The following is a 27,427-nucleotide window of genomic DNA, read 5'->3' on the forward strand; positions in this document are numbered from 1 at the left end:
CTTTTTTCTGGACATAAAGTCACAGCAGGTGTTGTTTCAAAGCTGGTGGACAGATTTAATTCATTTTGGAAGTTTTAAGAGCAACTGCTGTGAAAATTTGTAGTTTTGGGAGAAAATAATTTAAGAGAAGATTTTACAACAGCAAAAGATTAAATATGAATGAAGAATTGAAATTTAACTTAGGTAACACATAAAATGAATACAACTACTAAACACTACTGTGTCCTAAGGGAACAAAGAATAAAATGTAACAGGGATAATATTTTAGAGAATTAAAATCCCTCAAAGGAAAAACATAAACTTGATATACATATCTATACATTCAGCTTCCTAAATGTAACATTCAGGATTATTCACTGCAGGTCCAGAAATCAGAGCTACCTCATCAGATCCAAGTGTGACATAAGCTGACACTCTTTACAGGAGATTCCATCTGAACTCTGTGGAGCCTGATCTCAAGGTTTTTAAGTCTGACCCTGAAACCAGAAGAGGATCTTTCTCTCTCTTCAGATTCATTGTGATCCAGTGATTTCAGTCCTGCATGATCAGGCTGATGTTTGCACAGAGCAGATAATGAAGTGAATGTTTTTGCACATTAGTAACAGTGAAACAGTTTATTTACAGTGTGGAATCGTTTGTGTTCGGAGTATGAACTGAGATTCCTGAAGCTCTTGTCACACTGGTCACAGCTGAAGTTCACTTCCATGTGCGTACGTTCATGTTTGTTATGATGACCTGATTGTGAGAAGCTTTTGTCACAGTGTCTGCACTTGTATGGTGTCTCTCCTGTGTGGATTTGCTTATGCTTTTTCTTTAAGCTCACGTGCAGTGGTGAAGGATGACCCACACTGGTCACAGATGTGCTTTTTGACCCCACTGTGAAAGAGTTCATGTATTTGTAATGTACTTGGTGTGTGGAAGCCTCTCCCACATCCTTTGCAGTAGTTCATTTTGTCTCCAGTGTGGCTACGTTGATGTGGTTTTAGGTCCCATTGATGATTAGAAGTTTTTCTACAAAGGTCACAGAGAAACTCTTTGCCACCACCACAGTGACGACAGGGTTGAGAACTGGGTCCATGTGCGTCGCTCTGCTTCTAAACAAAGACATTGTAAGTCGGGGAATTCCTTCAACGTTTTTATCCTGAACGTCGCCTGAAATAAAGAGCATCTCTGCCGACGTCCAATTACATTTTACTGTTTACATTACAACACTCAGCTTACTGAGAGAAAATGAGTCTTCATTTTTCCAAACAGTTCATTCAGTATAACTCCATAAGTTTACTGATCAGACTTGTTCCAAACAATCAGGTTAAAATTACAAGATAAAACTAAATACATAGCTTACAGTAACTGCTGTTGTAGAGTTACTTTCTGGTGTGGATCTGTTGGTGTTTATTCAGCTGATGTGGAGATTTAAAAGTCTTCTCACACAGGTCACATTTATAAGGTCTCTCCTCAGTGTGGCTAAACATGTGTCGTCGTAACTTTGCACCTGTTGCAAACAGTTTCCCACACTGATCACAGCAGGAAACATCATTTCCAGTGTGAATCCGTAGGTGAATATTTCGGTACCGTTTGTCGCTGAAACTTTTTCCACAAAAGTCGCAGCTGTACGCCTTAATTCCAGAGTGGGTAACTAGATGTCTCTGTAAGTCGCTATTTAGAGCAAAAGCCTTTCCACACAACTCACAGCTGTGTGCTTTAAATCCACTGTGGATGATTTGGTGTTTTTTTAAGTGTGCAGCCTGGGTAAAAGACTTTCCACACAAGTCACAGCTGTAAGCTTTCACTCCACTGTGGATGACTTGGTGTCTTTTTAGGCTTTGAGCCAGGGTAAAAGATTTTCCACACAGGTCACAGTGGTACCCTTTAAATCCACTGTGGATGACTTGGTGTGTTTTTAGGCTTCGAGCCAGGGTAAAAGACTTTCCACACAAGTCACAACTGTACGCTTTAACTCCACTGTGGATGAGTTGGTGAGTTTTTAAGTCTCCAGCCTGAGTAAAAGACTTTCCACACAAGTCACAACTGTATGCTTTAACTCCACTGTGGATGAGTTGGTGAGTTTTTAAGTGTCCAGCCTGAGTAAAAGACTTTCCACACAAGTCACAGCTGTAAGGTTTAACTCCACTGTGGATGAGTTGGTGTTTTTTTAGGCTTTGAGCCAGGGTAAAAGACTTTCCACACAGGTCACAGTTGTATGCTTTAAATCCAATGTGGATGAGTTGGTGAGTTTTTAAGTTTCCAGACAGGGTAAAAGACTTTCCACACAGGTCACAGTTGTACGCTTTAAATCCAATGTGGATGAGTTGGTGAGTTTTTAAGTCTCCGGCCTGGGTAAAAGACTTTCCACACAACTCACAGCTGTAAGCTTTAACTCCACTGTGGATGACTTGGTGTTTTTTTAGGCTTTGAGCCAGGGTAAAAGACTTTCCACACAGGTCACAGTTGTATGCTTTAAATCCAATGTGGATGAGTTGGTGGGTTTTTAAGTGTCCAGCAAGGGTAAAAGACTTTCCACACAAGTCACAGCTGTAAGGTTTAACTCCACTGTGGATGACTTGGTGTTTTTTTAGGCTTTGAGCCAGGGTAAAAGATTTTCCACACAGGTCACAGTTGTACGCTTTAAATCCACTGTGGATGAGTTGGTGTGTTTTTAAGTTTCCAGCCTGGGCAAAAGACTTTCCACACAAGTTACAGCTGTACGCTTTAACTCCACTGTGGATGAGTTGGTGAGTTTTTAAGTGTCCAGCCTGGGTAAAAGACTTTCCACACAACTCACAGCTGTAAGGTTTAACTCCACTGTGGATGACTTTGTGTTTTTTTAGGCTTTGTGCCAGGGTAAAAGACTTTCCACACAAGTCACAGTTGTAGGTTTTCTCTCCCTTTCTTCTGTGAGGTTTGTCGGCCTCCTGAGAGCGCTGACTTCTTGCTCCATGTTGGTCCTGCAGTGACAGAGATACAAACAGAGGCAGTGAGTGAAATGCAGTCGTGGTACAAACTGAAACTCCCTCCATTGGTGGAATTCAATGTGAGAACACATTGTTGGTGTGTTTCCACCACCTTCTGGTGATAGTATCACTGTGATGGCTGCACTTACAGCCACACAGTGGTAATACCCACCATGTTAGTGTAGAGGCTTATAAGTAACATTGCATTCACATTTGTCTTTCTTTAAATATAGGAATTAATTTACAGGACAATAAATAACTGGTTTTGGTTTAGAATTCATTCACATATCCACATAACACTGCATTCTAAAATAAGTGCGCACATTTTAGTTTACACTGTTATGTATGATTAATCTTTTGTTTTCTGAGTTACCTTAGTTGCAGCTGTTCCAGTCCCTTGATTAAGGAGCCAAGAGGTGGAAAAGGGGCAGAGCGAGCTTTAAAGGAAGACTGCAAATTGGTTCATGTCATAACTCAGGACCATTGGGGGAATTGGAGTTCATTATGTTAGGTTTAGTTAGGTTTTGTGTGCTTTACCCCTTCTCCTGTTTTTGTGGACTGATCAGCCCTTTGATCAGCCCTTTGATTTCCCCTTTGTCTCGTTAAGTTAGGTCAGTTTGTTTGAGTTATCAGTAGTGTTGTCAACTTTGAGTAGAGTTTTGTTATTTTGACCTCTTTTATGGGCCCAAGATTTTGATTCTTTTTGCAATATTTAACCAATTATGTTTTTTTGGGTTAAATAAAAAAAATCAATTTTTTGGACTTTAACCTGTGCCTAAGTTTCCTTCACTGCTCGGTCCATCACAATCACATTACAATGAGAGTTGTATTGAAAATGGCATTATTGAAGAAATATCGATCAGCAGAGAAACTCTTTTACTTCAGAAAAAATTTGAGTTCAACTGATGATATTGTTGTTTCAATGTGTGTAGAGAAAATATGATCTTTGTATTTTCTTGTAACTTCTGTGGTTTTTGATTGTGAATGTAGATTCTGTATATATGGAGGAGCCCAGGATGGAAAAGATAAAGTTGCCGTTAACGGGTTTTGAAAAACCAACCAGCTGTACACACAGTTTCAATAACAGTGTAACTGTGATGTTTTTCTCACCTTTTGTGTTGAAGTCATTGTTTCCTCTGTAGTGGCTTAGCTGAGTCCAAATGGCTGAAATTGTTCCTCTGCTGCACCACCACTCTTCTCCTCCTGTTACTCAGCTAGGACACAAAAAGTGTATATATATGTATTTTATCCCTGACAAAAAGAAGCAGAGCAAATAAACATGACTAAACTCCTCAGTGACAACAATACCTATGAAGCTTCAAGGTGAAACCCCAGAAGCAACTACAAAAAGAAAGTCATCAGTTGCCTACAAGAACTTGAAAGGGAAAAACCCCTGACCCCCTGCATATCACTGCCTTTACCCAGGGGATGCTACACTCTGTATATATGGACTTCCATAGATCCACAAAGATGGAGTCCCGATCAATCTCAATGGTAGCAGTTTAAACTCAGCCACCTACAACATTTCAAGCACCTCATTACCATCCTAGCTCCCCTAGGATGGTAATTTCGAAACATTTTGAAACTCACTTTGTTAATGTGGAATTCTAAATTTATTTTACAAATGGAGGATTTATTCTACAATTCATCATCTAAGCATCTAAGAATTCTGTATTTCGATGTGTGGTCCTCCATATGGTGGTACAAATAGAGGACATAGAGGAAGTGGCACACATCATGAGGGGGTACATGTTGAAGGTGTCAACAACACACAGTGTGGTTGGCTAGGTTAACTCACAAGCAGAATTTAGCTGTGCCTGACTACAATAGAGACTTTCTTCTTTAGGTGTTTCTGAAACAAGAAGGTGTAGTAAACAGAGATTTGTTTCAGAAAAAGGGGTAAAGTAATTAAAATGACATACATAAGCACAGAATGTTTTAATCCCACTAACACATACACATACATGCAATGAAGCTCATGAATACCAGATGGTATTTTAAGCCTGTGTTTCTGATTTTATCATCTTGTTCGGTTCACTTAGTAAGATGAGAAGTGATATATGAACTAGTGGAATAATATTATATTAGGAAAGATGATTGAATGATAGCAGGGTGAACAGAATGCAGCAGAGGGTTTAAATGAGTGAGACTAACAGATTCTTAGTTTCTTGTTCCTGATGATCAGATAAATGATGAGTTTAAAATCCAGTTAAGGAACGAAGAAATAAAGGAGGTCAAAGATTTTAAGTTTTTAGGAATAATTTTTGATTTAGGTCTTAAATTGGACAAGCATGTAAAGAAGATTGCTAAGACGGTCAAGGCTAATCTGAATTGTTTTGAGTTAATTCAGCACTATATACCTACTTCAGCAGCTCAGTTATTTATGCATTTGTCACGTTCCTGGGTCTTTTGAACCAGTGTTTTGAGTTCTAGTTCATTTTTGATGCTTATGGTTTATGTTTAAGTTCTTTAGGTCAGCAAAGTTCATTTGGTTATTAGATTTCTCTTTTATTTTCTTCCCCTGTATTTAAGTTTTCCTCACCCTTTGTGTTTCATGCTGCGTGTCTTATGTTATCAAGTTTGTAATGTCATGTCTGCTTCTCATGTTTCCTGTTTTATTTTGAAAGTCTGTGTCGTATGTCAAATCTGTTCGATGGCATTATTTAGGGCTTCACAATTAAATGCTAGAAAATCGCAATCTCAATTCATACTTATGTGCGATCTCATTTCCAAATGACAATGATGTAAGGAAAAAAAAAAAAGGAAAAAAAGATGACGATTGTACCGCGTTTTGATCCGGGACATAATCTGCATGAAAACAAGCGCTCACTCTTCATGCTCAACAAATGACAAGGGCAGAGCCTTATACCACGTGATACAGAAGCCAGCTGGCAGGGAAAAAACAACGGAGAGCACGTGAGAGAAACTGCCTGCCTACACAATGAGTGCAGAGGAAAAGCTCGCTGTGGGCGGTGAGAATGACAACCCCACTGTAACATTAATTCCAAGAAAAGGTTCTTAAAGAAATCTCCTCTATGACCCGCAATGAATCCTGGGATATAAAAGGACACGAAGGATACATCAGACCCATCCTTAAAATTTGGGGAAAAGTAGGATGCATTTGTCACCACAATTTGAGTACTCTTTGAATTCGGACAACACTCGTCGCATCTCCGTGACGTCATTGTATCGAAATACGGCATTTTAAGCATCCTTCTCCTGAATTCGGACACAGCCCCTATCTGCATGAAAACAAGCGCTCACTCGTCTTGCTCAACAAATGACAAGGGCGGAGCCTCATACCACGTGATACAGAAGCCAGCTGGAAGGGGAAAAAACAACGGAGAGCACGTGAGAGAAACTGCCGGAGGGGAGAAACCACAATAAGTGCAGAGGAAAAGCTCGCTGATGGTGGTGAGAATGACAACCCCACTGTAACATTAATTCCAAGAAAAGGTACTCATTCCTACGTGTGGAAGTTTTTTGGTTTCAAAGAAGATGATGAGAGTCAAAAAGATATAATTTGCAAGCTGTGTTTTGCCATAGTAGCAGCACCGCAAGCTATCACTACGAATTTGTATAACCACCTTAAACGTCACCGTAAAGTGCAATATGACGAAGCTGTAAAGGCCAAGAAAGTGACAGGAGAAAATCCGTTCCGGTCAACCACCCACACATCAATAACGGGAACCTTATACAGCACTTCCCCATACAAGTCAAACTCCCCCAGGCACAAAGAAATTACGGAGGCTATCACTTATCACCTGACCAAAGATATGGCTCCCATCAACACTGTGCAAAACGAGGGATTTAGGAAAATGATCAACACCCTAGACAAATGCTACACAGTGCCGTCCTGCAACTATTTTTCAAATGTTGCACTACCTGTTCTATACACGTCGGGCAAGGGTGGAGACGGAATTACAAGCAGTACAACATTTCACGGCAATGACAGACTTATGGTCCAGCCAAACTAAGCGTTATATTTTGTTAATAATTGCGGTTTAAATTTTAAGAAACATACCTAATACGTACCTCTCTCATCACCTTACACACGGAAAGAATACTGTTTAAAATGTTACTGTTAGAAGTATTTTAAGGTTTTGTAAGTAAGAGTAGACAATTGAGACATTAATTTTTTTTATGTTCAGTCTCAACTGTTAGGAAGTTGATGTGCAGTTAATAAGTGCAATAAATATTTATATTGGAAAAGAAAATCGTAAGAGAATCGTGATCTCAATTCTAAGCAAAAAAATCGTGATTTTCATTTTATGCAAAATTGTGCAGCCCTGGCATCATTGTCACTTTTAGAGAAATATAATCTACTTAGTTTTAAGAGTTTTAATCATTTGTGTTTTCTTATATTTATGGTAAAATGTATTTATTTTGATTGTAAGCCCAACAAGGGACAATTGTTGAAAATTAGTAATAGCTATAAACTTACGTCCGTTACATCAGTTTCATGTTTTGTACTTGGACTATGTCAAACTGCACTGTCTCTTTTAAACAAATACATTCAAATTCAAATGTGTGAGGGAGACTTTACCATGACATACACCTGGTTATATGGGAATAAACCTATTATCTAATAGGACATTAGGGTTGTGTGAAATGTGTGTGGCTGGTGAATGAATGGGCTCACGCCTGTCTAGCTTATATTTTAACAATTCCAAGCCCCTTTTAAAGGCTAATTTAAATGAACTATCACTTCCCATAACACCTGTGACCAACGGGGAAAAATGGACTAGTGGTTACAACCGGAATGGCATCTAAACTCTGAAAATATAAGTATACCGGCCCGAGGGGCCTTACACTTAAGCAAGTGGGAGCTCGTCGCCTAGCTCACAGTCAGGAATCGCGATGGAGTATGAAGGTCTGAAATCGGACATCCTCTCCTCTCTGAAGGATGATATCTCCACGATTATCAGGTCAGAACTGACAAGTCCGCTTGCAGAGGATTTCGACTCCCTCAAGTACAAACTAAGAGAAGTTAAGACGGAGATAGCTAACAACACAGCAGCAGTCCGCTCAGAAATTAACAACGTCAAGTCCGGTACTAGCGACCTGAAAGAGGGTTTATCATCATGGTCGGACAAGGTTGTCAGCCTCCAAGAGACGGCTGCAGGATTACAGACTGAGCTGGCTAGCTTAAAAGAAAAGAATGGAGATATGGAGTCAAGAATGCGGAGGTGCAATATTCGTATTGTGGCTGTTGTGGAGGATGCCGGTTCCAGCTCGACCAGCTCAGTTTCTACTCTATTGAAAGATGTTCTGCAACTGGATAAAGGAATCCTGGTGGACCGCTCACATAGAGACCTTGCTCCCAGAAGATCTAACGGGAAACCTCAAGTTATGATCGCCAAACTCCATTACTACCAAGAGTGCGTCAATGTGCTACGGCAGGCCCGGGAGCGGGGTCAGTTGCAATACAAGGGGAACCCTGTGGCCATCTTCCCTGATTACACTGCGAGCATTGACAAAGCTGGCTCCACTTTTAACGACGTGAGAAACCTGCTTTGAGGGTGTCAAGATGTCCGCTACGGAATAATGTTTCCAGAGATACTGCGCATATCTTTTAGGGGCGAGAGTAAGGAGTTTCTGGATCCTTCTCTGGATCATCTTACCAAGTTAAACTGCCAGGTGAAGTTCCCCTCCTGACTGAAATTATTACATGCTTTCTCCAATCCCACGGCGTTGTTGACATTTGGCGCTTTCATCAAGAGCATACTCCTACTACTCTCCTGTCCACAAAACATTCTCTCGGATAGATTATTTTTTTTATTGATAAACATGCTCTTCCACTGGTAGAAACTTGCGATTATCAATCTATTGTTATTTAAGACCATGCTCCCTTAGTGATGAGAATGCACATCCCTGGTGCCAATCGCATATACTGTGCCTGGAGTTTTAATCCTCTTTTACTCTCTAACGAAGCATTCACGAATTTTTTGAAAATCTGAGATTAGAGACTTTCTTGAACGAAACCAGACCCCTGGGATGTCTTTTTCAGTCATATGGGAGTCACTGAAAGCCTATCTTCGGGGCCAAATTATCTCATTTTCAGCAGCAAGAAAAAAAGCTGACACTGAGCACTTGAAACAGCTATTAGATGATATTTTGCAGCTAGATATAAACTACAGTCACTTACCATCAGAAAGCATCCTTAAAGAACGTCAGACCCTCAAAATGAAATTTGATCTTATTTCAACACAGCAAGTGGAGCAACCTATCCTAAAGTCTAGATGTACTTTCTATGAGGAGGGTTTAAAAACATAAACAACTGTGGGATACTGTTTGTCCGTGCGTTTGCTCCCGACGAAGGAAAGACCAATTCTGCAGGGGAGACCTACCTTGGCACTTGTGCAAGTGAAGCCAAAGGGAAGATTTGCTTCACCATATTTTCTAGTCTTTGGCTCTGTGCCCCCCCAAGGGGCGGGGGGCATAGAGCCACACCGTTTCATTATAGATAGCTTCAAATACAGTCAATGAAAATAAAAGAATATGACTTTAAGGACTTAACAACATTACTTCAGTTATAGTACACCAACATCTCTTATATATTAGCACTAAGGGAAAACTGAACGACCTGGTGGTTTTTGTCCATAAAACTACTCATCTAAGATTATCACAAAGTGAAAGATCTCTCAGCAAAATGATGCAACATTTTAGCCACACTGTTGCCCCGATCAAATCAGTGAGCTGGGATGTTTTATTCTCAACATGAACTACTGTTACAGCAACAGACATGGGCTACTGGTGACCCACACAACAGCTCAATGTCCACTATGTGAAGGAGCCAAACACATGCCTTCTCCTCTTGTTAACTGAGATAAACTGCTGGCATATTTGTTTTACATCTATACTGTCCAGTTTCTCCTGGTGGACATGGCACACAGCAGCATTGTTTAATCTCATTTGAGTCATTGTTAACCTTACCCATCTTTTTAGTCTTCTGAGAGCACTAACGCTTCTTTCAGTCCCAGTACATGTGTTTTATCCTCAGATTAAAATTATTATTATGTGCCTGATGTGCGTCACCTTTGGCCCTGGCTCTTCCCCTCTGACTGCACTAGGACATATTGCTACCTGATAAAATACCACATTGATTCGTGCCATATAAAAAGTGAGACCTGTCAATTCAGATTCTTTGTCAAATATACACTAATGAATCAATTTACATCAGCAGCCTAACAATTGTCATGATAATAAATACTAGTTAATCTATAGCACCAAATCATCAGTCAGTCACCCGTGACCTCGCCTCCTCACCTCTGTCCGAGCTACAACATGGCAGAGCGTCACTGTCACCTGACAAATAGGAAATACATGACAATAAGAATAAAATGTGCAGCTGCTTCAGTGTTTCTGTAAATTTGTGCAGATCTTGACTCATCAGTAATGTTTGTAGGGTGAGTGCCTTTTTAAAACAATTTGTGCAAACTGCACTACAAGGTGGAATATTTGCAAAATCATGACTACCTCATGATATTTGTCTCAAAAATTAACCCTATGAATATGTCAGTGCCATTAGGATGAAATTATTGTGTCACCAACATTTAACGTTAGACATACAATTTTAACAGCCTCTGTAAACTAATATCCTGACTTGCTCGAGGCTGCCGTTTTCTCTGACAGTTTCAATCAAAATTAGAAATGCTGCTCTGAGACTGAGAGAACTAATAGTGCTGCCTGTTGTGCAGTTAGTTTACAAAACACGTTATTCATGGTTACATACAATTTTAGACTGATGCGGGCCAAAGCCTAGCATAGCCTGTAACGTTATTATGACGGACACATTTTATGAGTGAACTTGGCTTTAGGTGACTTACAGGTTTCTTTGAAAAATACTTTCTTATATCCAGGTTCTTCCTTGTTGCTGCCGTCCTCCTCTCCTCCTCGCAGCGCAGGCTTGCCGCTGCTAAAACTAAACAGAGCTGCCTGAAAGGCACAGGGAGCCTTTCATGTTGTGACAAATATGGCCAATGCCATATTTGTCACATGAGGTAGGACTCCAGTAGAGAACGTAATTTAACTTTTTCTGCACCGCTGGGTGAATGAGACGTTGACAGATCGTTTTTTCCTTTCTATCGGTTTGTTTTTCTTTACTCGAAGAGATCAAATTATTGGTGGGGACAATTCAATAATCGCTGGATATTGGTGGGGACATGTCCCTTCCATCCATGCCAAATCTACGCCCTTGAGAGAGAGAGAGAGAGAGAGAGAGAGAGAGCTGTGCATGAAGTGTGCTTTTTATCGTGGTGGAAGCAAAACAGCAAAGGTCAGAGGGAATTCATGATGACATTTATCAAATGTGAAGCGTAGTTTGCTGCTTCTTTTGCTGCTGGCTCGGTCAATTTTGGTTGGAGACATAAACACAGAGCTGACCCGACGGCTTTCTCACCCGACGAGAAAGCCGAGAAAGACAAAGAACTGAAGAAGCTTCTCGGATGAGAGGTGAAACGTCTTCAAGCAACTTATAGAAGTCCAGACGCTTTTCTTTGCAAGCTCCTTTGACCGAAGAGACAAAGCTGATTCTGATGCGTCGAGTGTGTGTTTACATCTTTGTGTGGAATCCTGCTCTCACTTAATGTTTGGTGGTTGTTGAAATAGTTTTGTGAGCTTTAATCTGAGAATCTGGCGTTTCTGGCAAAACACATTTATATTTAAAAGTCAATTCAGGATTTAATGAGTCGATATCGCTTTATTCAAACTACTCACCTCCCTCTCTCCACCTGCACTTTCAACTGGACCACGGCCAATCAGAGAGGTCCCGCCCCTGACTATCTCTGATTGGTTTAGTCCACGATAGAGGCATAACGTGTGTCTGTTGTTGACAACAGGGAGAGTTGCAGAGATTTTTTGTTGTTGTTGTGGTGCGACCAAATATATTTTTAGTCGGACAATTGAAAAATTTGGTCGCATTTGCGACCAATTTGGTCACACTCTAGAGCCCTGCCTACACCCCATCCTTTTGTTCATATTCCAAGACTATTTTTCTTTATGTATTCTTTCCCCCTAGCAACCGCCATATCATAATGTTGCAAGCAATCACAAACTCTACAGTCTGTCTAACTCCAGTGTATACCAAGCAATCTATTATTCTCAACAGAGCTAAACTCAGCATAAACTGAACCCACATTAAATTTAGCTCGATGCTTACCTTTAGACGAGCCCACAAACCGAGAGAAGAACCGTGATGAAGCTGGAAGTCTTTCCAAACACAGGAAACAGATCAGGGAGCAGAGACCCACGTGGTTCACGCTGATCTCAGCTACAATCCAGGAGACAAGGGTGTGCAGATCGATGCAGATATCGATCCAAACGTTGGTAGTGGTATATGTTCCTGTAAGTTCACTACTTTACTCCCGTTTCATGAAAAAGCAGCTCTCTCTGCTCGACTCTCCTCTCCTGCACAGACACTTTGCTCCGCCTCCTATTCCGGCTCTGCTGTGATTTGTTGCTGCGCGGTCACGTGACCGAGCTTCAGAAGGTAACCAAGTGGGGTGTTATTTCAAAAGTAGCGCCTATCTCCTTTTCCTAAACTCTTTTCCTTGGCCTCGATGAAAACGTCATCGTGGGGAGGAGATTTGCTAAGGACTCAGGAAAAGAGAGGAGCGGTGCTGAGAATTGGAACAGCCTTACACTCGTCTCTCTATAACAATGTGACGCCGGATGTCCGCCTGTTGAAACTACATTGTGCAGAAGATGGACTACAAAACAAACATCTTACTTCGTCACAATGTGTTCTAACCCTATTGTTTTATGGAGGTCATATAAACGAGAACAGCCTGTTAAAAATATCCTTTCATTACAAAGTTTGAATTTTAAAGAAGAAGGAACCTTTAGGGTCAGATTTACTAACATCTGCAGCAGCTCAAACACGTCTTTTGATGTTAAAAAGCTGCTGGATTTACTGAAGAGACTCAGTGTCAGTTTGTGACTGAAGTTTTGACATATGTGTTTGTAAGAGTTTCACTTTCAGGAGAATAAGATTTAAATGAGTGACACAAATGTAAATTACAAAGTCTGTGGCACACAATTTACTACAAATTGCAAAAAATCTACCACAGAATCCTGTCTTGTTCCTGCTGTGGTTGTGATAGTGAGGACAGTTTATTGTTTTAGGGGGAAATGTTATCAAAACAAGTTTCTGATCCGCTCAAAGTTGTTATTTCAGTTCCAAAAGTTTGGCTCTGTCCTAAAACTCTCCAGTCAGATCTTATACTGATTGTTTTGAGGTGAGCCCCACTTATTTTTCCTTAATAATACAGTTTATGTGAAACCAAGCAGAAATGAATTACGCTTATTTTTTTGTAGTGCACACAGCTAACTCTCTCTGCTGAATATGTGAAAAAATAAAAGTGTTACTGTGTTACATGCCTGACTGTTGCTCATGGTCTGATGGGAAATAATGTTTTCTGTTCTTTAGCACATCGAACAGTCAGCTGTTCACAGAGTTTAGGTTTAAAGGATGAAACAGTTTTTTTACTGATGCCTCTCTCCTCTCGATAAATCTGTACCCGAGTCCTAATCCTCAGAACACTTTGCACAGTGCTCAGTGATTTCTTTCAGAACAGTTATTTCTGATATTAAAAGCATTTTGATTCTCCTTCAGCCTCCTCTTATTTATCCCAATTTCCCTGCTGTTTTCAGAGAGAAACACTTGCATGAATCAAGAGCTTACTCTGTATTGTTGAGCCACTAATTGGTGCTGCTCTCAGCAGAAAGCTGATTTTTACTGAACTGAAGTGGCTTCTTCTTAGAGAGATTAAAACACACTGTTAGTAGATCATCCTGCAATTGTGACATCACAATAATTTGCCTCGCTTTATAAATCTGTCACTTCTATCACATATAAAATTAAATACATAATACAATAAGGATTTTGTGAATGACTTTGTTGACTTCTTGGCTGAATACATGCCAAAATATGACTGTGTTCTTATTTTTGGGGATTTTAATATTCATGTGTGTTGTCCTGATATGCCCATGGCAAAGGGCTTTTTAAGCCTTGTTGATTCTTTTAATCTGGTGAAATGTGTAACTAGTCCCACACATGAACGTGGACACACACTTGATCTTGTTTTATCTCATGGTTTTTCTGTTTTTAATGTAGAGATTTGTGATGCTGTGTTTTCTGACCACAGTCCTGTGATGTTTGAAGTTCCTCTTGCCTGTACCTCAGTTAAACCTCATGCTGCTGCGTGGCCTTGGTTGCGTTTTTAACTCCTCCACTGCTGAGCAGTTTTCAACAGTTTTTAACCAGACCTGTAAAATCCCAGAGTTTTTATGTAGCCAGACCGAGGAACTGAGCTCATGGTTTTATTCCACCTGCCAGACATCTTTGTACTGTTTGGACATGGCTACTGTTTGTAGCAACCGAAAATAAAATAAATACATAATTATAATAAAGGTCAATCAAATGGACCAATATGGCAAGGCCATGATGATCCACTTGGTAAAATAAATCCGCTTGGCATCTTTCTTGGCCTTAAGACAACAATTCTGATGGCTAAAGATCCAAATGGGACAAAAAAAAAAGGACTGACATCCAGCTAACCACAGCTAAAAAGATATTTAGAGAAAACTTACCGTTTCCTCAGGTTACACGAGTTCGTTTGTTTTGGCTCTCACTGAAGACACCCCCAAAAATGGGCTAAAATCGCCCCTGCTCTACACACAGTGTCACACTCCCCAAACATACTCTATACTCCAGGTCCAGGTACCCTCGCCCCCAGAGGGGGAAACAGCACCTAGACCCAGGAGATGTTACCCTTTTCCCTGGGGTGGAGACAAGCAGACCGCCCCTGGCTTCGCAGCAGCAGGAAGGACCCGCATCCCAGACCGCAACTACTCTGCTACAACACACGTAGTCTGACTCTTGTCTCATAATTTCATGTTTTGTGACTATTGAGTGAATTACTGAGATTGCTCTAATATAGTTTAGTACTATAGTATAGTTTAGGGGCAGCACGGTGGTTAGCACTGTAGCCGAACAGCAAGAAGGTCCTGAGTTCAATTCCACCATCAGGCCAGGGTCTTTCTGTGTGGAGTTTGCATGTTCTACCGGTGTTTGCGTGGGTTCTCTCCGGGTACTCCGGCTTCCTCCCACTGTCCAAAGGTTGATTGATTAATCTAAATTGCCCATAGGTGTGAATGTGAGCGCAAATGGTTGTCTGTCTCTGTGTGTTGGCCCTGCAACAAACTGGTGACCTGTCCAGGCTGTACCCCGCCTCTCGCCCTATGACAGCTGGGATAGGCTCCAGCACCCTCCACGACCCTGAAAAGGATAAGCGCAGTGAATAGATGGATGGATAGTTTAGTACTTCATAGTTCAGCTCTTGTTCATAGTGTCTCACTTGAATATTGAATCTTGTTACTCTGAGTCTCTTGCTTGCCATAGTGTGGGTTAATTTTCAGTTTCTTAGTCCCCTGAGTTTGTAGCATCGCGTGTTAGTGTTAGGTTTGAGCAATTCCAGAGGATAGATTCATTAGCCTCTCAGCTTTAGTTCATATTTAGTAATTTTGCCAAAATAAAATCTTGTTTTACACTGTTCCTCCGAGCCTCTGTGTGGTGTCTACATCTGAGTCCTCTTCCTTGTGTTGGCTGCCTGGTCGTGACAGAACCTGAACTTGTCTGATGTTCATGCTGATGAATCTTTTTACATATATTCCTTTTGAAAATACTAAAATTTGTATATTTATTTATTTTTGTTTGTCTGATAGCATTTATTTATAAAATAAATCTGACATTTCAAACAGTTACTCGCTACTTACTCAGTACTTGAGTAGCCTTTTCACCAAGTACTTTTTTACTCTTACTCGAGTAACTTTTTTGACTACTACTTTTCACTTTTACTTGAGTAATAATATTTTAAAGTAATGATACTCTTACTTGAGTACAACTTTTGGATACTCGACCCACCTCTGGTTGAGACGTAACATTTTAACAACAAAAGTATAGATAACCCCCCTCCCTCCCAAAATGGTTTGTTCCAGTTCTCCCCTACTCTAGCTCTAGCCCCCTTTCTGCCAGAGCGATGGTGGCTGAGACGCAGCTGAGCGGAGGTGTAAGTGCCTGGCTTAAAACAGGACATATTAGTTGCATTTCACCTTCAGTTACTCTTTATATAGTTAGGTAGGAGTCAGACCATGTTTCTTTTTAGCTGAAAAACATTACACCCAGGTAACCTGTAGTGTTGAAAACTTGTTTTCCCACAATGTTTGCTACCCTACAATCCGTCCTGCTCTGTAGTAAAATCAGTGACATTTGACCGTTCTGTTGCTCCCATTGAAATGTATACAGCCTATTTAAAATCTAAAACTTAAAATGGTCCGTAGACTAAAGTTGTTACCACTGTCCTGTTAGAAATGGATACTAACTAGCTAACTGACTGAATGCCCATTAACCTTATAACTCCTGTTGTGTGTGTGTTTGTGTGTGTGTGTGTGTGTGTGTGTGTGTGTGTTTGTGTACAGAGAGACAGCCAGGTTTATAAGGGATATAAGGGAGTTTTTTCAAAAAAAGGAGCCACATTCAGGTCAAAGCGTAAAATCAAATGATCTGTGAATCAGGAATAATATTGGATCAGTGTTTCAATATTTATATATTTTATTAGATGTTCATGTGGTTTGTTTATTTGCCTTTAGGTTGAAAGTACACTGAGAGAGGACTTTTTCATTAGTGATCTTAATAGTATTTTTTTATATTAATGTAATTTTAAGGGCAGCACGGTGGCATGGTGGTTAGCACTGTTGCAAAACAGCAAGAAGGTCCTGAGTTCAATTCCACCATCAGGCCGGGGTCTTTCTGTGTGGAGTTTGCATGTTCTTCCCGTGTTTGCGTGGGTTCCCTCCGGGTACTCCGGCTTCCTCCCGCCGTCCAAAGATAGGTTAATTGGAAAATCCTAATTGAATGTGCGAGTGAATGTGAGCGCGAATGGTTGTCTGTCTCTGTGTGTTGGCCCTGCGACAGACTGGCGACCTGTCCAGGGTGTACCCCGCCTCTCGCCCTATGACAGCTGGGATAGGCTCCAGCGCCCCCCGCGACCCTGAAAAGGATAAGCGGAAGCGAATGGATGGATGGATGGATGGATGAATGTAATTTTTCATCTGATTGTATACAATCTATTTGTGTATGATTGTCAGTCCAAAGAGGGAGAGAGGAAAGAGGGGAATGTGAGGAAAAAGTAAGAACCAGGTAAGAAAACAGACAGGGAACAGTGACAGGCAAAACAGAAACTGTTAAACTGACAAAGAGAATATTATATTACTATATTACAGCTGCTATACAGAATCTGCTAAAAAAAAAAAAACTGGGTTGAAACATTTTTTACCGTCTTTAACAACATTCCAACATAACATTATAATTGATTGGGGAGATTAAAATTAATGATATATTTTAATGTAGTTCAGCCACAACTCTTCTAAAACCTCAGCCAGTAATAGGTAGGCCAACTTTTGGACCGTCCACTTGTCTGTATGACTGCCGCAGTACGTACATCACATTTGCACACTATCAGAAAGTGCCAAATGGTGCCCTGGTGGAGTGATGAGCTGTAAAGAGAGAGTGCTCTGTTTATATTCTAAAAATATTTTTAAGCTGGTTTCAAAAGATTCTGTACTGCAGCTTTAAATGTTTTCCAAAAACACACATACACTTATCAGTGTTTCTCAAACTTTTTACAGTGTGTAAAAAGTTTGGAACTGAAATAACAACTTTGAGCGGATCAGAAACTTGTTTTGATAACATTTCCCCCTAAAACAATAAACTGTCCTCACTATCACAACCACAGCAGGAACAAGACAGGATTCTGTGGTAGTTTTTTTTTCAATTTGTAGTAAATTGTGTGCCACAGACTTTGTAATTTACAAAGTGTGTACCACCTGATAAAATGTAAAGCTCTCCCAAGTACCACTATGAAAGCATGAAACTCATAAATTTTACAACAAAAAATTATTAAATTAGTAAAATTAGTATCTGCAGTAAAGATTTTTTTTCATACATTTTATACATTCTACCACAGGCAAAGTTTCCTCCATTATTATAGTTATTTTTATTAATATTTTGTAATAATTTTTTTGTAATAATTTATTCTGTTTTGGGGGTGTTTTTTTATGTATATGTATTATATTATACATACACATTAAAAGTGAATCTCTGTCCAAAAAATGCAGTCAGTTTACTTCTTACTCACTATGAGCATCATTCATTATTCTTTCCCAGTAATTAAGGTAAGGATATGTATTTTGTCTATTCCAATCCATTCTTATTTGCAGCATTTAAATAACCTTTATTAGATTTGATGATTTTGTTACAGATTTTTTCAAAAAAGTGTTTTGTTTTTCTTTCACAAATGTGGGGATTAAATTGTGTAAAAATGTTAAAATGTATAAAACAGTGATGTCATGTTTTGAGACGAGGACCCAGGCACAGAGAGACTTGATGAATTTATCTTATGATTTAATAAAGAAATTTGCAGACTTGCACAGAGATGGTAAAATTATGATGACTGATAATGGAGAAAAAGACAACAGACAACGAGGACAGGGAGGAACAGGGGTTTAAATGCACCAAGGAGACAGTTATAGAGAACTCGAGACAACTGGAGATATTTAAGGATGGAGGGACTAACAGAGACAGGGAAGAAGTTTCATCGTGACGTGTAAAGTTTATCTTGCCTGGTTGGGCAGCTCTCTGGTTGCTCAGCACCCCCGAAGCTCTGATCCTAGAATCGCCCCTGGTGTAGATTGTCCATTTGTGTCTGTCTCCACATTGGGTGAGTGCCCAGTATTTGTTTATGTGTGCATGAGGGTGGGAATGCACGTTTGTGCCTGTACGTCTGTGTCTATGTCAGGTAAGGTCTTAGACTACACCTCTCTGGGAACATCTCAGGCCCCCCGAGATATGGAGGCCCATCTCCTCTCACCACAATCCCAGCCGGTGGCTGATTCCCTCAGGCATTGGTGGTTCTTGGTGTCTGGAGCTTGGCTGGTTTAACCCCTTTAACGGTCCACCATATACAAGCACAAGCGAGCCCATAAATGGCAGGAAGTAAACATTCCTTACTAAATAAGGAAACCAGAACCTTTACATGGAATCTACCTGATGTTTAAGACAAGGTTTACAAATTTAAGTACAACAATGACAACTTTGACCAAAATCACTCCAACAACTACTAATCAACTTACCTCAAAATATATAAAGCATATAAACAATTACAGCAATATTATTCAACAAACACAGCAGTGCTACTAATGCTAAATACTCAAAGCTTCATAGAACTGAAACAAACATTTATTTTTAGCTCCATTCTGCTGCTGATACATACTTCAGGTTTCTGAATATTAAACTTGTTGCTGCCTTTCATAGTGTGTAACTTGAAGGCCCTGAGTACTTTCTCCCACACTGAAAACACTGGAATGATAAAATTATTTTAACATTACCTAATAAGACTGATTCAGGACAGACAATTAATTATTTTAAACTTTTCTAGCAGTCCTTCACAAACAGGGAACAGTCTGTCTATTCTCTCCATCTGTCAGCTGCTGCTGGCTCTTCCTCCTCCTCTTGCTCACACACTGCTGAGTTTGTCCTGGTGAATCATCAGGGGTGCAAAGCCTTTATTCTTACAAGCCAGATGACTTGTAAGAATGAATGATGCTGCGAAGCATGAAAATGCCATTGGGTCTGCCGTGGTGGTTTACAGTTATCAATTCTTTTCAAATTTATTTTTTAGAAAAATCTAGAAAAATAAAAAGTGCATGCAAACCAGTTAACAAATTAAAAGAAAGTGTCACGGCTGCCGAGGCGAGCCGTGTGGTGTTGGAGGGAGAAAGGACCCAAAATGCAAGCAGTAGATGATAATGCTAGTGATGTTTATTTACAAAGTGGAGTAGTGGCAAAACCGGCAATGGGGGAGGACAATAAACTAAAGAAACCTAAACTGGGAAAACTAAATAACAAACCTGAGATGATACCAAACAGGGTGAGAGGCAGAGAGCCGCAGATGAGGAACAGGACACCATGGAACACAGAGGAACCGGCAACAAGCAGGAGAACACAAAGGGCTAAAATACACACACAGCAGTAATCAGGGGATGGGAGACAGGAGGGCAACACACCTGGGAGAAATCAGAGCCGACGGGACAGGGGAAACGTAAACTGAACTCACTCACATGAGATGGGGACCTTCAGAATAAAACAGGAAACTCACAGACACAGAGAACTAGACGAGACACTGAACTTAGACAGACAGATTCACACGCAGACAGTGGGGCACCATAGACAGACAGAACACAGAAGTGGGACCAGGGTAGGCACAGAACAGAAACCTAACAAATGGCAAATCATAACAGAATACTCAGGATAAACAAAAGCATAAAGAAACACAAAACACTGAGTCGGCAGACTGAGGACCATGACAGAAACAAGTACTGTTGAGAAACTATAATACAACAATTACAATTAAAATTCTCAACAACAAAAACAACTGGTGAATATATAACTAATATGTAAACAACTTAACAATCCCCCAAAGTCACGTCACATGAAAGCGTAACATCTGAACACATAGGATGGGAGGAGGAGCAAAGTCTGCCTGCTCTTCGCTGACACGGGAGCAGCGAGTCCGGCGACCTGGCTGTTTCGTCTTTGCCAAATGAACAGCATTGCAAACAAGAGCAGAAATGAAAGTAAAGAATCAATCTAACCAGGCAAGAATGGATCCGATACTGATGCGATACCAATTGATAACGCGTTATCGATTAATAACGCGATAATTAATGGGATATTGATTTATTAAAACATGAATCGATTTCTAAATATAAATGTATTTTGCCAGAAACACAGGGAGCTCACAAAACTATTTCAATGACCACCAAACAGCTAAAACAATAAATGAGAGCAGGTGAACAGATTCCACACAAAGACGTGAACACAAAGCGCGGACCCGATGCATCAGTGACATGTCGTCTTTCTCACCCGACGACATGAACACGGACACGCCGTCGGGGTAGAAAGTCAACATCTCACTGATTCTGAGCTGCAGCTTTTGTTCCTCTCCGACCAAAAGAAAGCTTCATTTTTGTTGTTTAATAATTTTTTTAAAATTATGCCAAATTGAAAAACGCTTAGCTTGTTGTTTTTCTGTGTTTTATCCTCAGTTTCTTTGAAACAGTTACTGAGTCAAAATTGAATTTAATCAAATAGATTAAATCATTGATGATACCCAGCCCTAGTGAGTAGCCTAAGCCCAACAGAAGTGGATGTAGCTGTGGGTAATGAGAAAAGATGAAAAGATTGATAACACATTATATGCAGTAAATGCACTGCCCAAGTGTCCCCTCTCCCCACTGCCTGTCAATAAAGAACTTTGTGTTGACAAGATAGTTAGGTAATCATTTACAAATCTATAATATCTGCATGGACAGCGTTAACTGATGAGGTTGAAAAATTCAATACTTACAATTAAAAGTTTACTCTTCGGCCACCACACTTCTGCCATCTGCCATTTTTTTGTTTTTAAATTAGCCACAGTCAAAGCTTCGCTATGAATTCTGGGATATGTTGGGCCACAAATGATACACCTGACTCATCCTTCAAGTCCGGGGAAATGAAGGGCGCATTTCCGGCCGCATTTGAAATTGGGACAGCCTTCATCACGTCACTGTGGTGTAATCAGCCTCCAAATGGGGTCTCAAAATTGTACCAAAGAACTCTGTACCTCCCTCCATCCAACCAACCACACATTTCTTCTGGGTTTGCCATCAGCCCTGCCTGCCTCAGGGAATCCGGGACTGTGACCAACCACTGCACATGCTCCACCGAGGTATCACTATGAATGACGACATCATCCAGGTAGGAAACAGCATATGCAGTGTGAAGACGCAGCTATCGCTACAGGAGGTGCTGAAAAATGGCCGGGGCTTCAAACAAGCCAAACGGAAGTGTGACGAATTGGTACGAACCACACAGATTGGAGAAGGCCATTTTTGTCTTTGGACTCTGCAGACAAGGGAATCTGCCAATCAGCTGCGTTTCAAAGTGGTGCTCAGTGAGAGTCGTGCACACGGGCAGGGGGGAGAACACATCTGCAAACTACTGTTGCAATGCAGGAACATCTGCTTTATTGGAATGTGTGAGATGTTAATCACAATGCATCTTAAACACACTCTCTAAAAACGTCATGCCCACAGCACATTTTTGAGAAAAATCAAATATTTTGGTCCTTGAAGATCATTTCAGAGTTTTTAATGAGCTGCAGGAACCCTGTTCTGTGTGAGTGGAGAACAGCCAAGCCTCCTCCTGTAATAAAGCTCCACATGTACCACTGAAAACAGTTAAATTAGTTTGAATCTGAAATCATGGCTCAAACTACTTGTTCTGAGACCATTTCTTCATTTTTCACACCAAACTGTTTAATAAGACAAACTTTACACAGAGTTCATCAAATATAACTAACGCTTTAACATTATCAGGATTTCATAATATAAACTTCAAATCAACAGGAAAACAGCTGCAGAACATGTGGATCAAAATGAATTCATTAAAAAACAACATGTGGACTTCAAGGATACAGTAAATACACTGAAGTGAAAGGAGGAGCCAAAAATTTGAAGGAATTTGAATTAAGTAAAAGTAATCACCTGTGATCTTTAAAATGGTCCTGATGTGTGCTGCTGTTTTTAACTTTCAACATTTCTTTGCTGCCACTGTGAATACGAATGTGTTCTTTGCCTAATTAAAAAAAGGTTACACTGACTCACTGCTCCATCTTCTGGTACAAACTGGTATTATGTGAAGTACAGCCCAAAACCAGTTTAGCTTGAGTTTCTTTTTTCTGGACATAAAGTCACAGCAGGTGTTGTTTCAAAGCTGGTGGACAGATTTAGTTCATTTTGGAAGTTTTAAGAGCAACTGCTGTGAAATTATTTGCAGCTTTGGGAGACAATGATTTAAGAGAAGATTTTACAACAGCAAAAGATTAAATTTGAATGAAGGATTGAAATTTAACTGAGGTAACACATAAAATGAATACAACTACTAAACACTACTGTGTCCTAAGGGAACAAAGATTAAAATGTAACAGGGATAACATTTTAGAGAATTAAATCCCTCAAAGGAAAATACATAAACTTGATATACATATCTATACATGCAGCTTCCTAAATGTAACATTCAGGATTATTCACTGCAGCTCCAGAAATCAGAGCTACCTCATCAGATCCAAGTGTGACCTAAGCTGACACTCTTTACAGGAGTAAACATCTGAACTCTGTGGAGCCTGATCTCAAGGTTTTTAAGTCTGAGCCTGAAACCAGAAGAGGATCTTTCTCTGTCTTCAGATTCATTGTGATCCAGTGATTTCAGTCCTGCATGATCAGGCTGATGTTTGCACAGAGCAGATAATGAAGTGAAGGTTTTTGCACATTGGTAACAGTGAAACAGTTTATTTACAGTGTGGGATCGTTTGTGTTCGGAGTATGAACTGAGATTCCTGAAGCTCTTGTCACACTGGTCACAGCTGATGTTCACTTCCATGTGTGTACGTTCATGTTTGTTACGATGACATGATTGTGAGAAGCTTTTTTCACAGTGTCTGCACTTGTATGGTGTCTCTCCTGTGTGGATTCGCTTATGCTTTTTCATTGAGCTCATGTCCAGTGGTGAAGGATGACCCACACTGGTCACAGATGTGCTTTTTGACCCCACTGTGAAAGAGTTCATGTATTTTTAATGTACTTGGTGTGTGGATGCCTCTCCCACATTCTTTGCAGTCGTTCATTTTGTCTCCAGTGTGGCTACGTTGATGTGGTTTTTGGTCCCGTTGATGATTGGAAGCTTTTCTACAAAAGGCCACAGAGAAACTCTTTGCCACCACCACAGTGACAACAGGGTTGAGAAATGGATCCATGTGCGTCGCTCCACTTCTAAACAAAGACATTGTAAGTCAGGGAATTCCTTCAATGTTTTTATCCTGAACGTTGCCTGAAATAAAAAGCATCTCTGCCAACGTCCAATTACATTTTAATGTTTACATTACAAAACTCAGCTTACTGAGCGAAAATGACTCTTCATTTTTCCAAAGAGTTCATTCAGTATAACTCCATAAGTTTACTGATCAGACTTATTCCAAACAATCAGGTTAAAATCACAAGATACTAAATACATACCTCACAGTAACTGCACTTGTAGAGTTACTTTCTGGTGTGGATCTTTTGGTGTTTTTTCAGCTGATGTGGAGATTTAAAAGTCTTCTCACACAGGTCACATTTATAAGGTCTCTCCTCAGTGTGTCTAAACATGTGTTGTTGTAACTGTGCATCTGTTGTAAACAGTTTTCCACACTGATCACAGCAGTAAACATCATTTCCAGTGTGAATCCGTAGGTGAATATTTCGGTAGTGTTTGTCACTGAAACTTTTTCCACAAAAGTCGCAGCTATAAGGTTTAAATCCACTGTGGATGAGTTGGTGTCTTTTTAAGCCACCAGCCTGGGTAAAAGACTTTCCACACAGGTCACAACTGTACACTTTAACTCCACTGTGGATGATTTGGTGTGTTTTTAGGGTTTGAGCCAGGGTAAAAGACTTTCCACACAAGTCACAGGTGTAAGCTTTAACTCCACTGTGGATGATTTCGTGGATTTTTAAGCTTCCAGCCTTGGTAAAAGACTTTCCACACAACTCACAGCTGTAAGGTTTAAATCCACTGTGGATGAGTTGGTGTCTTTTTAAGCCACCAGCCTGGGTAAAAGACTTTCCACACAGGTCACAGTTGTACGCTTTAACTCCACTGTGGATGAGTTGGTGTTCTTTTAAGCCTCCAGCCTGAGTAAAAGACTTTCCACACAACTCACAGCTGTACGCTTTAACTCCACTGTGGATGAGTTGGTGTTTTTTTAATTCTCCAGCCTGGGTAAAAGACTTTCCACACAAGTCACAGTTGTAAGGTTTAAATCCACTGTGGATGAGTTGGTGTGTTTTTAGGCTTTGAGCCAGGGTAAAAGACTTTCCACACAAGTCACAGGTGTAAGGTTTAACTCCACTGTGGATGAGTTGGTGTGTTTTTAAGCTACCAGCCTGGGTAAAAGACTTTCCACACAACTCACAGCTGTAAGGTTTAACTCCACTGTGGATGACTTGGTGTGTTTTTAGGCTTTGAGCCAGGGTAAAAGACTTTCCACACAACTCACAGCTGTAAGGTTTAACTCCAATGTGGATGATTTGGTGTGTTTTTAAGCTTCCAGCCTGGGTAAAAGACTTTCCACACAACTCACAGCTGTAAGGTTTAACTCCACTGTGGATGAGTATGTGTGTTTTTAAGCTTCCAGCCTGGGTAAAAGACTTTCCACACAACTCACAGCTGTAAGGTTTAACTCCACTGTGGATGAGTTGGTGTGTTTTTAAGTCTCCAGCCCGGGTAAGTTCCTTCCCACACTCATCACAGCTGTAGGTTTTCTTTCCCTTTCTTCTGTGATGTTTGTCGACCTCCTTAGAGCACTGACTTCTTGCTCCATGTTGGTCCTGCAGTGACAGAGATACAAACAGAGGCAGTGAGTGAAATGCAGTCGTGGAACAAACTGAAACTCCCTCCACATGTAAACAAAAACACATTGTAGGTGTGTTTCCACCACCTTCTGGTGATAGGATCACATTACAATGATGTGCTACAATGGGAGTTTTAATTAAAATGACATTATTGAAGAAATATTGATCAGTAGAGAAACTCTTTTACTTCAGAAAAAATTGTGAGTTCATTTGATGATATTGTTGTTTCAATGTGTGTAGAGAAAATATGATCTTTGTATTTTCTTGTAACTTCTGTGGTTTTTGGTTGTGAATGTAGATTCTGTATATATGGAGGAGCCCAGGATGGAAAAGATAAAGCTGCTGTTAACAGGTTTTTAAAAACCGACCAGCTGTGCACACAGTTTCAATAACAGTGTAACTGTGATGTTTTTCTCACCTTTTGTGTTGAAGTCATTGTTTCCTCTGTAGTGGCTGAGCTGAGTCCAAATGGCTGAAATTGTTCCTCTGCTGCACCACCAGACTCTTCTCCTCCTGTTACTCAGCTGGGACACAAAAAGTATATATTTGTATTTTATCCCTGACAAAAAGAAGCAGAGCAAATAAACATGACTAAACTCCTCAGTGACTCCACAGTGGACCCATCGTAGACTGAAAGATCTCCAGACATCCTGCTTTAAGGGAGGTGACGGGTGGTCATAACGTTTCTTAGCGTGGGAGAAGGTCAAGGATGAGCTGGACTGAAGCTTTAGGTATGCATGATGTGCTGTGGAATGTTCTTTGTTTGAGAGTGTCTGTGATGGTGTGTATATAAGATATAAGAGTGGCGGCCGAATTTCCGAGATGATCCTTGTGTTTGCTGGCATGTTTCCATTCAAATTGTCAAGTGTTTATTAAACCCACTTCAAATCCAGCTCACAGGGTGTATTGCAGCTAATTTTGAAATTTTTCATAAAAATGTGGCGTTGTCAAGCAGGATTCCTCAGGTGAGTTTTGCTAAATCACCGGCATGCGATGCCTGGCCATCCTGAGGGAAAATTGCCTCAGTCCCATCATTCTTTTGTTTTCAAAAGGGTGGAACCGCGACATATGCTTCAGCAACTCACACATGCAGGACGTTTTAACAAACCAAGAGAGAGACTGCAAAGAATTTGCAATGGTGAGCTGTATACACCTGTATGCACTTCACCCAAAATATTTCATAGTTCAGCAATACTGATCAATCTAATTTACTTAAACCTACACCATCCTCCTTATTCTGGTATTCTAAACAGTACTTAGCAGAAATATTAAACAACCTAACTAATATGGTTGCAAACTCCTAGCAAAAATAATAGGAAACCACCCCCCACCCTCCCCCTTATAACGCTTAATTGACGTAATCTACCATATTTTTTGCACTAAAAGGCACACTTAAAATCCTTCAATTTTCTCAAAAATCATCAGTGCGCCTTATAATCTGGTGCACCTTATGTATGAATTCTGGCTGTGTTTACTGACCTCAAACCGATTTTATGTGGTACACGGTTGTTAGGTTTATATATGTACATTTTTGCTTAGAAACATATACTCATATATGCTTAAGTATACAATCCTTTGTAGATTGGAAGAATGTCTCATCCTAGGAGGTCTGCAGTAACTCTGTGATCCGTGAAAAGAGGAGTTACTCCTCTATCTGAATGCTCTGGCATAGATCACACATCTCCTAGGGTCATGAGGGAGGTTGAGTCTTCTCTTTCTGATATATGGTATAGGGCTTTGGAGTGTATGTCACGCCGCAATGCATTGTGGAAGCGCAGCGCCATTTTCGGGGTCTACGAATCAAAACAAACACACTGTGTTGGAACGACGACTACAAGAAAGATGCTTAAAAGCAGCTCAAAAGAGAATGAACTGTATAGAGACCGATTGCGTCCAGAGGCGATGCGGCGGTACTTGCAGAAAGT

At 40.4% G+C, this 27,427-nt stretch overlaps 3 protein-coding genes across 4 annotated transcripts in view; 1 reads left to right on the forward strand and 2 right to left on the reverse strand.

Moving 5' to 3' along the window:
• The window catches only part of LOC148103302 (polymeric immunoglobulin receptor-like), a 796,664-nt gene that overhangs the window by 542,707 nt on the left and 226,530 nt on the right, over nucleotides 1-27,427 (reverse strand). The gene's annotated exons all lie outside the window — the stretch shown is intronic.
• LOC118456030 (cell adhesion molecule DSCAM-like) overlaps nucleotides 1-27,427 on the forward strand; it is a 533,233-nt gene that overhangs the window by 250,673 nt on the left and 255,133 nt on the right. The gene's annotated exons all lie outside the window — the stretch shown is intronic.
• Nucleotides 1,352-25,938, reverse strand: LOC148103322 (uncharacterized). Of its 2 annotated transcripts, XM_087831805.1 has the most exons (5): nucleotides 25,921-25,938; nucleotides 24,443-25,478; nucleotides 12,351-12,354; nucleotides 2,301-2,577; nucleotides 1,352-2,132 (listed from the first exon to the last, which is right to left on the reverse strand). In XM_087831805.1, exons 1-5 carry the CDS (start codon nucleotides 25,936-25,938, stop codon nucleotides 1,365-1,367), a joined length of 2,103 nt encoding a protein of 700 aa, XP_087687931.1. In that variant the 3' UTR covers nucleotides 1,352-1,364. The 2 variants fall into 2 exon arrangements, with proteins under 2 accessions (XP_087687931.1, XP_087687937.1); XM_087831811.1 differs by lacking the exons at nucleotides 12,351-12,354; nucleotides 24,443-25,478; nucleotides 25,921-25,938 and adding exons at nucleotides 4,062-4,165; nucleotides 12,112-12,318 and having other exon boundaries at nucleotides 1,352-2,945.

This window comes from Neolamprologus brichardi, chromosome 3 (genome assembly GCF_056152115.1).
Source record: "Neolamprologus brichardi isolate AB-2024 chromosome 3, ASM5615211v1, whole genome shotgun sequence".
NCBI lineage: Eukaryota > Metazoa > Chordata > Actinopteri > Cichliformes > Cichlidae > Neolamprologus > Neolamprologus brichardi.

Excerpts from the sequence above, each read along its gene's own strand:
- LOC148103322 (XM_087831805.1), bottom strand. Across the intron at positions 2,133-2,300 it reads AAACTCACCAACTCATCCAC|AGTGGAGTTAAACCTTACAG; the intron begins ATTGGATTTAAA and ends CAACTCATCCAC.